This window comes from Cinclus cinclus, chromosome 4, assembly GCF_963662255.1.
Source record: "Cinclus cinclus chromosome 4, bCinCin1.1, whole genome shotgun sequence".
In the NCBI taxonomy this organism is placed as follows: Eukaryota; Metazoa; Chordata; class Aves; order Passeriformes; family Cinclidae; genus Cinclus; species Cinclus cinclus.
Window position 1 is genome coordinate 49,308,806 of NC_085049.1, and position 19,617 is coordinate 49,328,422.

Sequence of the window (19,617 nt, forward strand, 5' to 3'; positions counted from 1 at the left end):
TTAGACATATATAAACGTACTTTAAAATAACTGCAAACTTAGTCAAGTACAGAAGAATAAGTGAAATGTAACTTAACTCTGTATCATGTGATATTAAATAAGTAAATTCATAAAGTAAATATTCAATGAAAGGCAATGCTTCAAATAACATACCTGTTTCTGCTTCAGATTCAGAGTCATCATCTTCCTCCTCCTCACTAGAACAACTGGATTCATCCTTCTTTCCTTCTTCTTCTTCATCTGCTTTCTCTTGCTCCAGAGACTCTATACTAGATGCATTCTTTTCTTGCTCTATAATCAGTGTCTCCTTACTGAGTTTGAAAAGAGAAGTATTTATTAAGTACTGAAAAATTTACTAAAGCCTGTTAAGTAGGACTTTGTGACAGCTTGTAAAGTCACCTTTTTAAAGACTTTGTAATTTTTCCGATTTTACTTACTTTTTGAATGTTTTCTGTGTCTGATTATTATCCAGGTTGGCTGTGGATTCAATTAGGGGAGATTTCTTTTCACGTTTTTCACTATGAAGCTTCAAAACATAGAATGATGCAGTTAAATTGTTAGAATGGCATCAGTGTGACAAAATTGCAAATGGAGGGGACTCTCTAAGTATTACAAACACTAGAACGTGTATAAACTTTTAAAGAATGAGTGTTCAAGGCTCTAAAAGTTTTATTTTTACAAACTGTTACTCCACGCAAGATGCTCACTGTTGATACCTCAGATCATAAAATGTCAACCAGACAAGGCAAGTTGTAGATCACCTTTTTTCTTCCAAGGCTTTTTTAGTCATCATAGGTGACCAATTAAGGGTATAAAAGACCTTTTGAGATTACTCTACCATCACCTGTATTGAAGCCCAGAATTGAAAACTTTGGTTTTGATCTGTATGCTTCCCTGAGCTGGATACCATAATTATATGTATAATAAAATATATATACATGCACAAGGCCTACCAGATTCTGCTTCTTTTGTAACTCTTCTAAATATCCTAGAATATCTTCATCTGCCACATCAAACGCTGTCTGGCCCTGGAGAAGAGGAAGAAGTAAAACAGAATTGTACAACAGAATTTAAATGTATTGGACTACGATGCTTTCTCATCACATGATGATGCAGGTTAAGGAGACCATTTAGAGAGAGAAATTGGAAAATACGAATCAAGCTCTACTGCAAACTGTTAGTCTGTCAGTACTTGACAACAATTTTGCAATGTTCCTTTTTTTTTGGGGGGGGGGGGATTGGGGGGGTGCAATTCAAACAAAAGCATTTATACCTGATGAGTAAACACATTTTTAAGTGATAAAGACATGACAATAAAAATTTACTGTCATTTGAAGGAAAAAAAAGAACACTATTATTGAAAAATACATTGATGAATGTAATATAATCTCACAGTATTAGTGCCAAACAACTATTCACAACAGCAACTGAACGGATGGATTCTGAGCAGTTCAGTATCCTGCCCATCTTAAGACTATCACATACAGCTTGATTTTAAGTTGTAATGATTTAAACAATCAGGCATTACAGCAAAGCTGTATTTTACTATTTACATTCTACTTTATAAACAACCTGCTATGATTACTTGTTATTTCTCCTTAGGTTGTGATATCCATGGGACATTTACTTGATGGTTGCAATCTAGGCAAATACTTATATTCACTGGCATAAATGCAGCTGCATCAACATGCTGGGTGGACTTACTGAGATGCTGGGGGGGGATCATGACAAGATCAAAGTAGGAAGGACTTCTGTACAGTAACCAGTAATAAAAACAGAGCTGTAATTTAAAAGTGTCCACAGCAGCTTGTAACAATAATGAAAGGTGTTCCTGTTTCTCTGTGCTTATTTCAGTTTCTCAAAATGTTAAGGCAAACTTATTCCTGATTACACTGTGAAAACTGCCTTAGCTGATTAGAAAGGATGAACCTCTAAACCACTAATTCTGATCAATCATAGAGCAGAAACATGTGCACCTTTCAACAAGCATTAGCCAAAACAGCTTAAGGTCTTCTGCCATAACTATTATCACAAATTTATATTTGCATTATAACTAGAGTTTTTAATGTGGCCTTCTATTTTCAGGTAGCTATTACGCGGTAGTTAGACCTACTATGACCACAAAAAGTCACTTTGCAATAAACCGTTGCAAGTTCCCTGTTCCAGGGAAGATTTCAAGAGTCATGATTTTCCAAAAGTTGGAAGGTTACATCTTAAACCCAAATCTGCAACAGCTGATACCTGAAATCAGATGCCTGAACAATACTGGCAGAATCCTCTGATATGCTAAGCACATACAACTGAAACCAAATCTAGAGTTTTTAATCCTCACACCTCCAGAAGCAAAAATGCTGACTAGCTTACTTAAAAACAGGCAAAACTTTCCTAGCTTGCAGAGACAAGCATATATAAAAAAAAAAAGACATTTTTCTATGCCTTTTTCTCTTATTCTTGTCCAGTGGATTCAAACATGTTTTCATAAGAGTGTTCTCTAGTGTGAAACACCAACATTTTCACAACCCCAGTAAAAAATCTGACATATATATTGGAAGCATAACAGAATCTATCTGTGAAACAAACTATGAGGAGAAGAATGAGAGCTCAGCACTTGTATGGCTGAACAAAAAGGTTTGGATCCTTCTGAAGGTTATGTAAACTCATGAACATATTTGTGTCTCTTGGGAGCAAGATCAGCAAGCTATACAAGCTACATTGCATAAAAGTCAAAGAAATAGAGCTTAGGAAGCATTCAGGTTATGTCCAGGGGGTGCAGAGTTGCCTACAAGTTTTCTCCACCACACCCAAATCAGCATAATATAGTGACAACTCTTTAATATAACAACATAAGCTGATTTTAAGAGTTAGAACACTACCCAAAGTAGGCATCATCATCTTCAGAGATCAAATGAAAGCCTGAATGCATAAAGTCACTAATTTTGTACCTCTGAAATGTTAACAAACTCTTTCAAATGTGAATTTCCATGTCAAAGATTGATAAAGTTGGCCTAGAAATTAATTTAGACAATCAGAGAATTTAGTTCTGAACACAACCATGCCATTTTGACAACACATGCATTATATAAAGCTCCACGTACAGTAAACAGCAGTTTATCATCACTTTTCTTACCCTGGCTTCTAAAGTCACTTTAGAGACCAGAACTTTGTATCTTGACAAGGATTACATAAAAATCCTACCACTTTGTTGACAGCCTCCATATCACATAGGTTTTCCACTAAAATGCGACATGCTTCTTCTTTACCCCAGTGAGCAGCAGCATGAAGTGGTGTCCAGCCATCATAATCTTTAATATTTACATCGTAGTGAGCCTGTATTAAAAGCCTGAAGAAATTAAAAGAAATAGATCTCGACACTGCCAACAGGATAAATAAATTTTCATAAAAATTGTGAAACTGCTCTACGGCAGTACCTTTCTCCTTTTTTCTCACAGATATTTTAGCTGGGCTACTAACAATTGATTAATTTTACTTCTCATAGAAACATCTGCCTTTTCATCATTTAGCAGGTGTGTATATATATGTATATAGTAAGAAAATTCAAGAAAAACAGCCTTTTCCATTTTCTTCTCTATTCACTTACTCTCCAAAGACCATTGTTTCTACAGAGTCTTCTATGTACATACAGCAATAGGCAAAAGGCTTTTTAAGGAGAAGAGTTGGAAAATGTAAAAAATTGCTAGATACAGTGTCCTCATTAGTAAAATATTAAAATCTCCTTCCATTCTAAAATTAGCTGCTCGAAACTTTAATTTCCTGTCATTAACGTTTTGCAAAAATCTAGTGTTTACACGCTTCAGCTGTTCCCTGAGAGGGAGCAGAGCTTCCCAAAGAGAGGACCTGCTGCTCTGCCTGCATTCAGCACTCACACGGTTCTCAGTTGAGCATCAAAGCACTTACTTAACCTTACAAGTGTTTTTATGTAAAGAGCTAAGAGCTTCCTGCACCACTATCCATAACTGTTAAAAATCACATAGGAACAAAATGTTCTTCTCAAAAAATTCTGTTTCTCAAGAGCCAATATTCTTATAGCAATATCCTACAATGAGTCTACTTTCACACATGCTCAGCTGCAAATCCTGCAGTATTGCATCTGATACAGAGCACACATTTTTGATAATCTGAAGCAATCATTAAAACTGCCTGCACATGTTTTGCCTCTCCTATGAGAAGTATACAGACTGGACTACAAAAAAGACAATAACCGAGGGAGCTAAAAAACACCCAAACAGTTATAGATGCAACACCGTTAGACACCTGCTACTCTAAAACAAAAATTACTCTTTTCCAACAGAATAATTTGTCTTCATCATGTTGAAGCATCAGTGTTTTCAAACACAACTCCCATTCAATAAATTGCTCTGCACACCTTAAAGGCACCAATACTCACAGTCAGGATTGTGTGCCCATTTTCACTCATGTTACAGTTTTTAAGTGCTCCTAGCACTGCTAAAGCAGTCAAATAAATTTATGATGATGTTAAAGCAATGTATTACTAATTATACTTTACTATAATAAAAGTAGAGCATTGATAAAAATAAACTAAATTTGTTATGATATGTACTGATATTACATTAATCAAAAGCTGTGAACTAGGGGACACCTGAAGCCTAAAGCTTTCCAAGGAAGATTTCAAGAGTCATGATTTTTAAAAACAACATCAAAACATGAAGTTAAGTTATCTGGTTTTGAATTGTAAAAACTTTTAGCCTGGATTACTAACTCTGCTTTATGTATGGAAATAAGTACAGTGTCTTGGAAATAGGCACCAACCAGGATGCTAACTGGCACCATGAAAAGGTCTTAAGCTTGTTTACATAACTGGCTTTAGAAACAGCAAGTTTTTTATCAACTTTCTTCTCTTAAGTAAGTATTTATGCTCAGCATGTATACAGTATTCATATTTTGAATGACTTAGAATAGAAAGCTAATAACATCATGATCTATGAGTGCTTGAAAATATAAAATCAAGCTTTGAGAATAGATTGTTCCAGAGAGAATGGGATTTTGAAGATACACTCCCTAAAAGTTAGAAGGGCCCAATTCCAAGCAGCATTACATCAAGACAATAAAATATGAAAAACTTAAACACTTACTTTAAGACTTCTGTATAGCCCTTAGCAGCAGCTACGTGAAGTGCTGTGCCCCCAGATTTTGCATGCCTGACATCATTTATATGACCGCTGTTGAGCCACTGTCTTGCATCTCTTAGCATTATTCGTTCTTCTTCTTTTCGAGCTGATTCTATATCAACCCCTAAAAAATTCAGGCAGGGAGGGGGAGAGGGGAAGAGAAGAGACAAAATATTTTAATTCAAATACTTCAGTTCAATGATACAACAAATTTTATGACACATTTATATGATACAGTAAAATAAAAACTAAACAATCTGAGTAATGTTCAGAGTTCAATATGAATATTTTTTGAAAGATAAATTCCAAGGTTATGGAAACATCCAATATTCTAAGACAGCTTGCATAATGCCTTTTTTAACAGAAGGAGGGGCTGGGTGGAAAAAGGATTATAAATAAATAATTATAAAAATCAATTTACTAAACCTCTTCAAATTCATTATTTTAAGAATGTCTACCATCACACCAATAACTACTGAAGTGACCTGTTAAAAACAAGAGGAAAATTCTATTTAAATTTTCTAAGCACCAAAAAGTAAAGTCTGTGTTGATGTATCTGTACACAATAAAAAACAGCTGAAGTTGTTTTACAAACAGATCTCTATGGGAAGAGAAACAATCTTGCTTCTGGAACACTAATGACAAGATGGAGCTGTATCTTTTATACTTTCTGAAGCATTTCTGGTTTGTCTCCTATCACTCTGAATCACAAACCTTATACATAAATAGAGCACACTTTGGATATTGCACTTCATAGCTCTACTAAAAAAACACCAAAAACAGTGAAAACTTTTTACAGTATGTCTCACAAAAAAAGATCATACACTGATGGAAAGGGAGAAACAGTCTACCATCATAACACCTACAGGTATATCAGGCTAAACAAATGGAAATAAATTCCAGACCCTGAATGGGTAATGCAAACACATTATTTGCAAGCATTCTTGCAATTTCTACTTAAGAACATAGCAGGAAAGATCTTGTAAATAACTATGCATGAGTATAATTCTATGATGGCTGAATGGTGACGACTCATAAGGATAAACAATTCAGAAACTGATCATCAAGTGCACAAATTGTGTCTGGGTTGAGCTCTATCAGAAAATCAGTGGCCCAACCTTCAACAACATGTTTTTATATGTATGATTTCTCTAATCTTACACACTGGTATGCAGCGACTTGGGAGATATATACCATAAAACTTCATGCTAAAGACAATCAAAAGATGAAACTTCAAGTACCATAATGTAATTGAACCAAGTTAAACAGTCAGTGTTCTGAGGACTTGACCAAACACCTAGACTAATTAAATCAATTAACCAGCAAAAACCATTTTAGTCTTGACAATTTAGGTAAAAAATGAATAGAATCACATTTTATCAGAAACTGATGAAAAACTACAATCTGGATGTTGAGTCTCCAAAATGCAGGAAGACATACAAGGCTGTTGAAGGACTCAGCAGAAGAAAAAGCTGAAAAACTTTTCAAGTATGACAAATACGAAGAGTGAAGACCAGGAACTCTGAATCAATACCACAGTGACAATCACATATTCTCATTCTTCAGGAAGCTCCTACATGCTGCTATGTGAATTACTGCAAATTGTAACTTCAAGGGTCTGAGGATCTGCTGGCCAATCAGAATGATACAGCAATGATCAGCAGATCCTGGGACAATACTCTAGAGTACAGTCATTTACACATCGTGCTGCCTGCAAAACACTACTATGTAAATATATAGCGTATATTTGATCATCTCTTAGTCACATTTATGTTCAATCCCTTTTTGTATGCTCAAAGTCCTACTGTGAATCCTTACCTTCTGCACCTTAAGAATCCAAAAAAAATCCTATCAGTGCAAAACTGTTGATGTACACAGCTGTTTGTTCGGATGCACTTTTGTATAAAGGAAGAACAGAGAAAAACCTCATTCTAGATCCTGATCTTGTGAGCTTCTAAAGGGTCACATCTAAGCTTACTTTCTAGACAGGCCTAACAACCTAGGTTATTATATCAAAATAGCAATGCTTTTGCAGAAAAAGTAACTAATACTCAATACAGACTTCCATTAGTATCACCAACTTTTGGATTTCTGAAGCCCAAACAAAATATAATGGTTGCAGAGGAGTAATGGCTGTATCAATACATTCTTTTACAAGACAGTAGATTTCTGGTCATAGTCAGTAAAAGAAAGTACCAGAATCTTGCCAACCTAAATAAAACATTCCACATTAATAACTGGTGTGAAAATGGGAATTAAACTGTGTCACAAAAAAACCCAAAAACAAACCTGCGCTCTGAGATAAATGCAATTCCCATTATTAACTACAGAAAACAGAATGTAAACAGCCTTTATTATACTTTGTATAGGCCTTTCTCCTTCCTTTTGTTTTCCAGACTCAACTAAGATACCAGGAGAAGAGAAAATGTTCATCATCTGTTTCCAACCCTTTCTCCCGACGGCCCATAGATGGCAATGAGCTGCCTCCCAGCTCAGCCTCAGCCACAGCAGTTGCTCACGCCACCAGTGTGCTTAACCTCTCTGACAGCCTAACAAATTAAATCATTAATAATTTATTGCTAAATGCTTTCACTTTTTTTTTCTGATCAACAAGTGTTACTCAACAGTCTCAAACAGGTTTGAAAACAGTGTGCTGTTCAGTGAGCATTTAATGAAAATTCAGCATAAATTTAACTGCTGAATCATTGTTTCAGGACAACTCAGCCATATAAAGGCATGTTTTATAGATACCGCAGGGAAGATCAACCCACTTTTTACTTCACGAAGTGAATGTTTATATACAAATGTAATAGCTCGCATTTTATCCACATAAACAAATCTGAGTTAAGCAATACATTTGGGAGAGACTTGTTGCATTACCTATAATTAAGGATGAGGAACATGTGTTTCTCCTTGGAACAGGAGTGACCACTCTGATAGTTACTGAATAAATAGCTACCATGCTGAACCCCTGATTCACCTCACATAATCTCTCCCCACTAAGTCACCTCCAGAGAATGTTTCCTATAATTCAAAATAACTGCTTAAGCACTTAAAAATAATTTTAAGAGGACATCTGATGATCAACAGCTAAAAAAAAAAAAATCACTTCAAACTATTATACTTAACCCCACTCGAGCCCTGAGGAGAGACAACATTTAAAACCGGCCAGGGTTGGCAAGGGCTAAAGCTACATCTCTTTGAAGTCTGCTGGTTTTTACCAGCGCGAATAAAAACTTTACTGGTGAAAGACAACTTCCACAACTCTGCGTTGAAACACTGCAGAGCAGAAACATGACAGGTCACACTGAGAAACTAAATGATATTTCTGATGAAGCAAAATGATTTTGAGGATTGTGGTGGCCCCTATAGATACATGGGACTGACCAATGCAAAAGATATTAGTCATATGGAGGAACAACAAAACAAGTCCTAGAAGAAGGACACAAAATAGTTTAACCACATGGAGTGCAAACAGAACAGTTGTTCTGCACTACTTTGGAATAATTTCTGTAAAACACCTGATTTTGTTACTTGTGAAATGTCTGCAACCAGGTCAAAAATATCTTTATAGCTTACTAGAACATGCAATTTACCTTCTCACAACCTACAAAACTAAACTAGGTTTTAAGCCTAAAAATATTTAAGCCAGTAATTCCTCACTGAAGATTAGGGTAGAAAAAAAATCTTCCTAACTATCAGAGTGGTAAGGCTTCAGTTACAGGATAGCTATTCCCTTAGTTCTCAATTCCTGCGCAGTCCATTGTATCAAGTCATGCTATTTGCTCAGCAGGACACAAGAGAGAATACATGAAAAGGCACCAGACCCTTGGTGCAATTTAGAGGTGTAGTGTGTGGGGATAAGACCGACTGAAGTAAATAAAACAGAGGATAGACAATAATACTAGGGAAAAAAAAAATCTTTCTTCTTTAATGGCCAACACTCTGCACAATAGAACTTGTATAACAAGATTACTTTGGATCACTGACCATCTCCTCGCTAGTCAGATCAGACACCGGAGCCTGAATGCTAAAATAGGATGAGGAAACATTGCAAATCCTTCCTTTTATTAAGCCTGTAATATCACACAGAACTGAACTGAACTGTATTCTATGATTTATTTTTGTACATTTAGTGCCTTGGAGGCTCCCACATTTTGTCCTGTAATAAGACATGTCCTTAAAATACAGCTTGACACCTGCCAAAAATTGGGCGTAAGTACGAATTGATGATTAATAGAATGCTGAGTAGCTGAGTAGTCTCTTTTAACATTTCCTATAAAGACATAAGGCCTGCAAAAGCAGTAAAAAAGAGTAGTAACGAGTGATTCTTCCTGTATTTCTAACGGAAACAAACATCAAATATCATCACTTAAATCTGAAATCACAATGAATCTGCCCGATCTTTCCAAGCAATCTTTTGCCACCAAACAAGTCTGACTGCCAATATGTAGGAAGCCACATTTACAGCATTAACACTGTAACTCAAAAATCAAACTACAATGAATGTATGAATGAAAACACAAAAGGTTGCAAGGCAAAAAATGTTATGGAAAATACCTACTTAATTTTCACACAGCGTATTTTACCTACACAAAGATAGGATATTTGTCACCCAGGCTTGTTTATTTTCAAAATAAATAGGCTGGTCTTCCATTACCCTTAACACTGTGCCAAGGCTGATCATTCCACAGACCTCACTGTTAACTTGCATTATCTAAACTGTGGCGCTGTTTTATTTGATATGAAGGAGTGTATCATATGGAAGGAATATGAATTATCTCACTGCTGGAGGGATAATTATATTCATCTATATGCACAGCCAAAGATGAAACTGTCACAATGCCTCACTGTCAACTGCACATTAAGAGAAACAATCAGGTTCCTATTTTAGAGCTATTAACTTCTCTAGACACAACACACACAATTACACACTTTCTAAGTGATTCTGATAACAAGTAAATAATCCTTTTTAATGTAACATTAACATACAAATGTATGCAATATCTATATTCAAACTAAGGATGCCAAAGGTGCGTAATTAAAACCTTATCGCTGAGACAACTGTCTCATGATTTAGTAAAATATGCACTGTGAGTTCACAACCAGATTCATACCCATTCTATTCCATTCTCATCCACAATCATGAAATACTCCCTTTCATTTTATCTCAGCATGTAAAAGCCCTTAGTTCTTATGTCTTCAATCACAAATTCAGAAGGAGGGATAATGCATGCCTTCTTCGCGGCTTCCATGAAACAATCAAGCAAACCAACTGCCATAAAAATGCAAGAGGAACGAAAGTAGGTTGTCCACACCAAGTGAAATTTAGTATTTTACAATAACCTAAATTATTCCTTTAGAAGCCAACAGCTACAGAGTTGGAACACGTACCTTCTTCTCAGAGTTATAAAGACAGTACACAGTTTACAGTAAGCTTCAACTGTGAAATACATAAACCTCACTGAAACTTTCAGTGCTGTGGCAATATGCTAATTTTACAACTGGGCTGTTCAAAATCATGAATTAAACTTGCAAAAGAATAAAAATTAGTGTGTAATGTGAAATATCCACATTATAAAAATGCATGTAAAATCCCATGTAACTAAGTATTTATTTTTTTGAAAAGCAGTAACACATCAAAGAGAGATCTTGGAAGAATTCATTCCCCAAGCAATTCCAATTTCACAAAGAGCTACTGCAGCCATTTAGTACCACACATCAGTAAAGCCAAGCATCTCAAGAACAACTTTAAAAAATCAAAGCTGAGGTGCATTCCAGAAACAAAGCAAAGCAAAAACTGACAGTATTTTAAGAAAAAAAGAACAACTAATTAAAATAGAGAAATGGTAATACAGATGAAAAATACACACAACTGTCTCATCTGATGTTCATTGTGTGTTAACTGTAAAAACTGCTTATCAAATTTCTGTTAACAATACCAATTCACTGAATCAAAGCCCTTGCAAATCCACTGTCTACTTCTGTGTACCAGAAGGTTGTCTTATTTCCCTGCAGTTCATGCCTTCAAATTTCTTTTTAGCATTTGCTTTGGGCATTAAATGGGTTTAAGCACATAAATTAAAAATTGGACAAAGCCTAAAACAATTACAATTTACTATTAAATTATGTAAATCTGTTTTAAGAGATAAACACTTAAACACTGTACATTTTATATTGATCAACTCTCTTTAGAAAATAAATTGACCTTAACAGTCACAATTTAACCCAAGTTTTCAAAAATACATTTAGTGTCCATAAATACAACCACCCTTCTGCATTCAAAATTACCTTGTCTATTTACTTCATTCTGAAGCAGCTCTTCCATTGCCTCTTCTTCAGCAATATCTAATGGAGTGTCTCCTTCACTATTTACAGCTCCTACATGTGCTCCTTGACTAATTAAATACCTGTCAATAGACAAAGAAAAAAAGCCTGTAAATAACACCACCAAGCTGATAAAACAAAAAACTAAAACCAAAACAAAACAAAAAAAAATAGGAGCCACTAGGATATCATATGCACACATACAATTAAGAGAAACATTTAGATTGGGTGTAAGAACAAACCCTTTTCACTGCAACATATGAACACCCCCATGTCTCTTCATCCTAATACCCATTAATACAAATAGTCCTTTGGTCTTTAATTTGCCACAAAGACTCCTAACATGTTTAATACATACCTGGAAGAACTGAAGGAAGAAAATTGCTAGATAATGACCAAAAGTGATGACAAGGTGAACTATAAATCCTGCGACCTCCTCTTATGAAGCCACTTTTCCTATAACTTGCCAATTCAGTGGCATATAATGTTTCTACAATTTGCCAAAATGATGACTCCTGATCTCTTTGGCAGCTTCTTGAAGTTAATAAAAACAAAACTACATCTCATTCTATGTATTCATAAGGTCAGCTTTTGGCGGGGAAGGAGGCAACAGGGAGAAAGAAAACAGTACTGTACACATTTCAAGCCCATGCTTTTTTATTTAATGTGCTACTGTCTCAGGAGTCAAGAACCCAAAGTTCTCAGTTTCCAATTACATCAAAGGAACAATTCCAACAATAGATCACAGAAGATTTATATTACTTAATTGTATTAAGCTATAAGCCTATGAAATTATTGACAGCTACAGTTAACGAATAATTAAAATTGATCAATAGTCTTGCAGCTTCTGACATACCATTTCCATTTACCTAAAAATCTCAATACTTTGAACCATGACAGGAGTCAAGACAAGCAAAAACCTGCAAACACACCTCTGCCTTGCACAGCTTAATTCATTTTTTCTGTGTATTTGAGAAAAAAAAAAGTCAGGATATACCGAAGAATCAATCATCCATCAGAATAGGTATATAAAAATAAGAAGTGCTTTCCTACCGTCACTACTACAGAATGCCAAATTATGCAGGAGACAATCACAAAATTAATCCAACACTCATAATAAGCTTTTAAGTACTTTATTGCTGCTTAACTTCTGCCAATTAATTATCATCCTAGAAAGCTGGAATCTGCTGTCTTCAATCAATAACTCAGAAACAAATATTCTCATATATATGTATTTTTTAATGTATTAATTAAATAGTACTTGTTACTAAATATCTGTAATTACATGAAGTAGTGGTAAGAACCAGTAGATCACAAAATGAAAACTAATTCTCAGAAATGCAACTATTATCTCCTGGCATATGCATCATCAATTGCCACCAACAACTTCAATGCTGGTATACCATGTTGGTTTTATAGCGTTCTTCTTGAAAGAGTGCTGTGTTCTAAATATGATCTCTCTCCTTTTAAAAGATCGAGCTTCAACAGGAATGAAAAATTAATACAGAGCAACAATATTTATCAACAATACTAGTTGTATTAACAGTGAAACAGCCCCCCAGGTCACAGATCAGGTAATTGTAACGCAGGTGCTTGCTAAACAGGCAGAAACAGCATTGGAGAAATCAACAATTTTACCAATTCAAAATAAAGTCAACCACTTACAAAAATATCTTTATTTAAAATCCAAGTGAATATTCATGTTCTTTAAATGTTTATGTTCTAATATAGACAGGAAAAAAATATTTTTTACATCTTTCCACATCATACCTCTAGCAGAAAATAAAATCTCTTCTGTAAGGAAAATACTTATCTCATTGAAGCAGTTGTATTTGGTCAGCTGGGTCAATAATTTATAGTTGTGACAAAAGAAGGAATATATAAAAATAGTAGGGAATTAATAAAAAGGTAGCACAGCATTTTAGAGAGTTATTGTTGCTATAAATGGACAACTTCACGATCAATTGATCCTGTAAAGCAGACTTCAAAATGAAGCTGCTTAAAGATCAAAATCAGATCACCAATGCTAGGGGATTAGCAGGGTTGGAGAAGTAGAGTTATCTGATTTTCCTTTTGCAGGTGCTTACAGGGCTTTGGTTTTCCTGGGTCAGCAAAGGAAGGATACGTGAACTTGCTCTGAGTTCACAGGATTTAAGGGGATGGAAGTAATACAACAAAGATGAAAAGCAGCACACTCCTTGCCAAAGAAGTGAGAACATTCTTTTCCCAGCGTTCCTTCAGCCACTCCAACTAGGCCTCTCTGCTGCTATCCCTCTCAAAAAATTAACAGTGATCCCGTCAGGTAAATTTAGTGAAAGAACATTATTTACTATAAACCTGAGTTAACTATATAATTTAACTACAAATTTGAGTTACTAAAAAGTAACTCAAATTTCAACTATTTAAAAAACACCTTTTAAACCTGATAGTGAAATCATTATCTAAATATTTGTTCAGATTTCCCTGTCCTGTAAAAGTGTCTGTATGCATTTTTTATTACAGTACAGCTACTTTGAGCAAAGCAATGACAGGGTTCACATGGTACTGAAGTCAACCTGCTACCTACAGAATCAATAGTTTTCTTAGAAACTTAGCGCTACCAAGGGAAAGGAGAGGAATCATTTTCCAAGTGTAGATAACTTGACTCTGCATTGCATACACAAAGAAAACAGATTTGGTAAACAAGACCAAGTGAATGATGCCCTGAGTTTGTAGGGCATAGATGAGCAGAAAACAGTACCAGAATAATCACAAAAATGAGAAGATTTTGCTGTTTACATGAGAAAATTATTTGATTGAACTGAATTTCAAACTAAATGTTCATTAAAACTTATAGCATGACTTCAGATAAGGGTGTATTTGACATTTCAGTTATCCTGGTACCATATACTAACATCTTCACATGAAACAGTGTACTATTCTGCAGAGGTATGTATGTATATATTAAGACTTCCAAGTTTTGGGGGAAAAACCCCGAACAATATATAAAAACAACTGCTTGTATTTCACCTTTTTAAACTAAATGTTACCTTCGTATTGAAATTTCATCATTCCAAAGCAAGCAAAGATAATATAACTTCACTTCTTTGACAGATTTAATTTATAGTTACATGTATACAGTGAGGAAATTGAAATTGAAATTAAATTGAAATTAAAAGCAAATTGAAGCTGCATAACAGAAAGTCCAGAACCACATCTTTTGACACCATGTCTAGAAAAAGTGCTTTATGTAAACTTGGAAGCAGTGAAAAAGTAAAAACAAAATTCCCACCATCACCTACTAAACCTTTTGGTACAGCACTTGAATTTGTATCTTTTGAAATTCACTTGTTCAAAAATGCTCAACAGACAACTACAGAAGAATAATTCAGAAAACCCAGTGATAATCTGTACCATGTATTGGAAGGTGTTAATTCTAAACCTAAATAGATGACAAGGAAGAAGTCGTTTGATTCACACCATGATCTTTTATCAAGTTAAAGCTTTCAAGTGTTAACACTGAAGCTAAAGGTACTGCTTTGAGACTTTTGTGGTCTAAATATAGAGAACTGCAAGTATCCCAGGAATACTAGGAGACACAAAAGCAGCAAAAGAAAAGAAAACAATTCCTGATACTTTTGTCCTGATATTTCCATGACAAGGGTTGTGCAGTCTGCATAAGACTGGAAGAACAAGTTCGCTTCTCAATACCATTGTTTTATGAGGGCAAATACACTTCTAAATGGATTTTTTCTTTTTGGAGTCACTGCTGTATATTCCTCAACAGCTACTGAAAACTGAAATTAACTACACTGAAAAAAAAGCAAACATTTATTTTCCTAGAATTATCATGAAACCCAGATACTTTCTCATCCTTTCATGAGGAATAGATTTTTACACCACAAATAAAGGGTTGGAATCTCAGTATATTTGAGACAACAAAAACCAACCCTCTGAGATTAGATGTAGTACAGCAGTAGAAAAGCCAAATAGTCCACACCAAAACCAATCCCAGGAACTGGGAAATAAAAAATTTTAACTAGTAACATGGCCTACATTCTGAATTAAAACAAAACAAAACAAAAAAAACCCACAAAAGACTAATAAAAACCGTTAAAATTTAATTTTGTGTGTGTGTACATCTGTTAACAAAATGCATATATAGACAAAAACAGAGGAAGTCTCTCTCTGAAGACACTGTGTATACAAAGCTGAGTCATATCTCTGAATTTAGAACTTAAGAATCTGGAAGATGCTCCAACTTGGATAACAGCATACACTGCAGACAGCATTTTCATATTATTTATCTCAGCACCAGAAAGAGGGGCGTAAGTTTACATTTGAACCTTGGCCCAGTTCACAGTATCTGGAAACAAGTTTGCAAAGTCATTACAGATATTAACTTGAAGTACTGGCTGAACCTGAAGGTCACCAGAAGGGTGGCAATCACAGGGAAGGGCAGAGAAGTGGCCACTGAATTTAATCAGTTCATTACAAACTGCTTACTGAGCTCACTGGAGACTTGCTTAGTGCAAACAAGTGGTCCCATCAGACTGCTCAGAAGACTGGACAGCCATTCCTGACTCCTAAAATGTGATGAGAGGAACCTGCCTAAAAAATGTTACGTATACATTTTAAATAAACATGCTCAGCGTGTCCTTCCTGGGAAACAAGGCCTAATTGCTAGTGGGGCCCCAGCTAACAGCACAACTGGTCTGCCAAGAACTTTTAACTAATTAGCTAACATTTAAGATTTCAGCTAAACCCAGCTGGTTAAAAAAAAATCCATACATGGTGGAGCTCAAATTAATTCCATGAGTATCTCAACTGAATGATAATAGGGAGCCAGAGACTGAACAAGCATCATTGTATTCATACAGTTGTGTAAACCCTCATTTGAAAAAAACATGAAAAAATTAAAAACTGTCTTTTTTCAGTATGTATTTTAACTGCCTTTTTAAAAATAAAAAGCCTTTCAGAATTGTTTCACTGTTTATTTATTTAATACAAAGTATAGATGCACTTTTAAAAGCACATGTTTGTGGAACATTCATATTTCCGATAAAAATACATTTATAATAACTCTGGCCAAACAATTAGACCTTAAAGAGACATTTAACAAATAAAAAAAATATAAAATTTTATTGCTATTTCCAATTTATTTTAAGTTTAAGTACACTGAAACTGTAAAATCAGACCCTTCTCAGACCTTGTACTGCTTTCAATGTCTGGGAATATTTATTAAAATATTTTCTAACTGTAAAATAGTTCCACTCTGATTTCCCAACAGTGTTGCTATTAACGCAGACAAGGCACTAATGCTGCCTCAAGATTACTTGTTGCTTCCAAATGTATGTAACTTTGCTTTGGCCTGTTTTTATCATTTGGGGGGGGGGGGGGGGGTGTGTGTGTGTTTGGTATTTACCTTTCAGCAAAAATAACACTTACAGGCCAGGTAAGCAAAGGTATACATACCTGTACAGACAACATATTGAGAGATGGGATTATAGCTTTTATCTGGTTCTTGAATTATACGAATACACTTGTCAAAATAAGATATTGAAGAAAGTTCTGGTCTTTCTATTTTTCTTGAATGTCTTAAAAGAATACAAACCTGAAGCAAATCCAGTAGCATTAGAGTAATATTATGCTAAATTCAGTTGTGGTACACAGTATAAATATGCCCTGTGTCAGCGGACAAGCCCCAGGGAAAACTTAGCAGTTGGCTGAACAGGTATGAACAGCCTGTGTACAGCCACCCCTCAATCACTCCTTCATGCACCCTCACAATTTACACCCACTTTTGAACATGTAATTCAAACCCCAGATAAATGTAATGATAAAAAGCCGCAAGTTCACAGTTTTGGAAACCTATGTTGCAGTCCCCATAATCACTTGGGGGAGAATAGTAAAATGTGTGCAGCATGTGGCAGGTAATGGCAGGTCTCACCAGGTGCAGAGAAGCCCTGCCTGCCTGGGCAGGGACCCCTCACACAGCACCTGCTCTGCACCACGGGGGACTCTCCTCACCTCGAGACAAAACCAACAGGTAACTTTCCTCAAACCCCTTTCTCCACAGCTGAGGTACTACTGCAGCTCTCTCTTCTGAATCTCTGGTTTATAAGAGATAATGAAGGTTCCAAATTCAGCATTGGAACCAAAACTGTAGAAATTCAAGTGGGCCAATAATCTTTTCTCCTGTATGATTTTAAGACCAAAGGAGAACAAATCAAATTGCTTGAAAAACCAAGTCAAACTCACAGAGATATCTTACTCAGGCATTTTGCAAAATGCCATCCCACACCGTCAGTCACTGCTGTGTCTCAACATTCTGCCTCTGAACATTTAAAACTGAACAGAGACTGGCACAAGAAAGACAGGCTTCTGTGATGACATTTAAATTTAAATCAAATAATGAAAAAAACGCAGGCACTTTCAAGGTTATGCTGCTTTGCAAAATCCAAAAGACTTTCACTTACATATTCCTCTTTTGAAACACGAATGCTGCAGCACTTTTCAAAAAGAAATACTCCCACTATGAGCAGTATCATCACAGCTAGTAGCTGTGCAAAACACCAAGTTAAATCAAATCAGACCAGTTAGAGTTATCTGGCCTAACTAGACAATTATTTATCCTGAAATACATCAGTGATGATTTTAAGACAGCTAATATCAACAAGAGACCTAGGCAAATTTTTGATTTCCTCTTGCATTCCACGAAACCCAAGAATTTCTGATAGCTAGAGATGCTTAAAAATAAGTAACAAAAATAGTTGAGAAATAAATGACCAAAAGATTTTAAGCAAATAGAAGGAAACATTTATTTTCAATTTTCATCAGGACAATCCAGGGATCTTGGGATTTTTTTCTAAATAATTAACCAGTTTGCGAAGACTTTTTAATGTCCTTTAGCATGCAATAGCTCTTGCAGATAGCATCAAATCCAGCTTCTGATTCTCTCTTATGAAAGGCATCTTGGACTGACACACATCTTTGTTTCAAAAGTGTCAAATTCTCCAAAGCTATCAAAGTACTAAAACAAAAAGAAATCTTCCTATGTAAACAGTACTTTCTTCACTTCTAAATATTGTACCTATATAAAAAACATATTTATGATGATGAAGCCAACATTCTATAGCACACCAACACACCACTGAATTTTGCACATCGCTGGTTGTTCCCAGCCTCCACTGCAACTTGCATGCCCAAGGAAGCACACTAAGTAGAATCCCATCTGTCTTCCTTCTTGGTATGCAGGAGAATAAAAGAAACAGTGTAGATAACAGTATCTGGTTAGTTTTAGTCCTCTTGTGTTCCAAGAAACCTCTGAAAGAAGCCAGCTCTAGAAATATTTGTATGTAGGTGGCCAGCTAAACTTAATAGTGCAAAGATGGAACAAGAAAAATTCCTACTTGCAGCATCTGAAAAGCAACTAAGCCTTCATATTTTGCCTTACCCGTATAGAGGGAAGGACATCTGAGAGGCAGCAGAGCAGTGTTTAGGTGAAAATAAACAGTGAGCGAAGAAAGTAAAGGAGAAAACACAAAGAAAGCCATATAGGGAAACATATGGCCTGTTAAAACAAAACAAAACAAAAACCAACCAACCTCAAAAAAAGACCAGCCAAAACAAACCAGCACCCAAGAAAAAATAGAAGTGGATCCTGGCATTGCCAAGAGGAATAGAAGGAAAAAATTCCAGCAGGAATGAAATAAAGCAAAACAAGAAGTATTTTTAAAGTGCATATCAAATGTTATTTTCATCATGCACTTCATGAACGAGTGTTCATTTTGACGTTTGCAGCATATTGTGCAAAAGTGAAGGCTGAGTATCAAATATATCTCATTGCAGCTGCAGAGGTCATACTGTAACTCCAGCTGACAACACTGCTTGGAATGCTTTCCCATAGCAAGTCTCCAAATATTTGTGGTGATCTACAGAACCGTCATCAAGGTGCAAAATTGGGATTGAGTTACCATGGTTGAGAAGAAGAGGCAGCAGCATGGAGGCAGAAGAGGAGGAGGGAGAAGGAAGATCATGCTGCTTGCTTCCCACTTTCCTCAGCTAACAAGAGGTAATGCCACCAGCAGCTCACCAGCCCTCCTGCCTTTTGTCAAAAGCAGCATTGCTATATTTGGTTATAGTAGCACCACAAATAATTTTA

General features: G+C 35.6%; 1 protein-coding gene across 4 annotated transcripts in view; it reads right to left on the reverse strand.

Moving 5' to 3' along the window:
• Positions 1–19,617, reverse strand: part of PPP1R12A (protein phosphatase 1 regulatory subunit 12A) — a 113,167-nt gene that overhangs the window by 40,849 nt on the left and 52,701 nt on the right. For all 4 annotated transcript variants that reach the window (XM_062492053.1, XM_062492052.1, XM_062492051.1 and 1 more), the window contains exons 3-8: positions 11,439–11,557; positions 5,112–5,271; positions 3,196–3,340; positions 954–1,028; positions 438–526; positions 154–311 (exon numbers count right to left, since the gene is read on the reverse strand). In XM_062492053.1, coding sequence (XP_062348037.1) covers positions 154–311; positions 438–526; positions 954–1,028; positions 3,196–3,340; positions 5,112–5,271; positions 11,439–11,557 — 746 coding nt within the window. The remainder of the gene's footprint in view (positions 1–153; positions 312–437; positions 527–953; positions 1,029–3,195; positions 3,341–5,111; positions 5,272–11,438; positions 11,558–19,617) is intronic.